Source organism: Bison bison, unplaced genomic scaffold (genome assembly GCF_000754665.1).
Source record: "Bison bison bison isolate TAMUID 2011002044 unplaced genomic scaffold, Bison_UMD1.0 scf7180017864180, whole genome shotgun sequence".
NCBI lineage: Eukaryota > Metazoa > Chordata > Mammalia > Artiodactyla > Bovidae > Bison > Bison bison.
Window position 1 is genome coordinate 15,724,052 of NW_011494752.1, and position 986 is coordinate 15,725,037.

General features: G+C 62.7%; 1 protein-coding gene across 1 annotated transcript in view; it reads right to left on the bottom strand.

Moving 5' to 3' along the window:
* CHD3 (chromodomain helicase DNA binding protein 3) overlaps window positions 1-507 on the bottom strand; it is a 23,530-nt gene extending 23,023 nt beyond the window's left edge. The window contains 1 exon segment of the mRNA XM_010843206.1: window positions 500-507. Coding sequence (XP_010841508.1) covers window positions 500-507 — 8 coding nt within the window.
* Window positions 508-986: the final 479 nt, after the last annotated feature.

A 986-nucleotide genomic window follows, 5' to 3' on the forward strand; every position in this document is an offset into this window, starting at 1 on the left:
CAAGAAAGTACCTCCCCCCGCCCCCGCCGCGCTTCAGTCCCTCAAAGGCTGTCTCCACTAGACAGGAACATTTCCCACAGAACCCACACAGATCAATATGACAGTTTTACAAAGAGTATGATGTTAGACGTTTTGAAGTTTGGTGCATTTCTGCTGCAAGACATCCAGAGGCCTGGGGGTGTGACCACCCGAAAGATGCTCTATCCTGAAAAACACTAGCCGAGCACTCTAGAGGATGGCCAGAGGGGGGCCACTATTGGGCCCCCGACCCGAGGCAGCGGTCAGGCCCCTTCACCGCTGGGCAGAACTACCTAGACAGTGCGGATGATTTGTCATCCCCGGGGAGGGGTGCTGAGTGACGGTCAAGCTGCACAACAGCTGGGTGGGCAGTTCACGTCCCCCAACGTGGTCAGGGTGTGGGTGGTTTCAGCGGGAGAGTGACAGTGAATGGCAGCCACGTGAGAGTCACAGCTGGGCAGCTCGGCCACCCCAGACTGACGGGGTCATGGCGGGGGTGGGAGCGCACTTGACACAAAAGAGCCTAGAGCAGAGGAGAGATAAAGGGGGTGGGGTTGGGGGCATCTGGTGTCCCAGACACTCTCCTCTCGGTCCCCAATCTCTAGTGGCTGCGCTCCCTAGTACGAGCAGGGGAGAGGGGGCCGGGGCCAGTCTCATTCCAGGAAGTGGTCTGCATGAAGTGTGGCCACCACCTGCCCCTAGTCGTCAGCCGCCCGCAAACATTCACACGACCCCTCCCCCACGTGCCACCGCACGCTCCAGAGTTGGCGGGCATCGAAGTCCCCGCAGGTGTGGGGGTCCGATGGACACCCGCCACCCCCCCTAGCCTTCCCAACTCCTGACGGGGGGTTGTGAGGGCCGTGGTCCGTTCTTCGCAGGCAAACCCCACTTAGCCACAGTCCAACCCCACCGGGGCCCGAGCCCCAGGGGCGCCCGCGCGGCCGCCCCTCCCCCACGCGCCCCTCCCC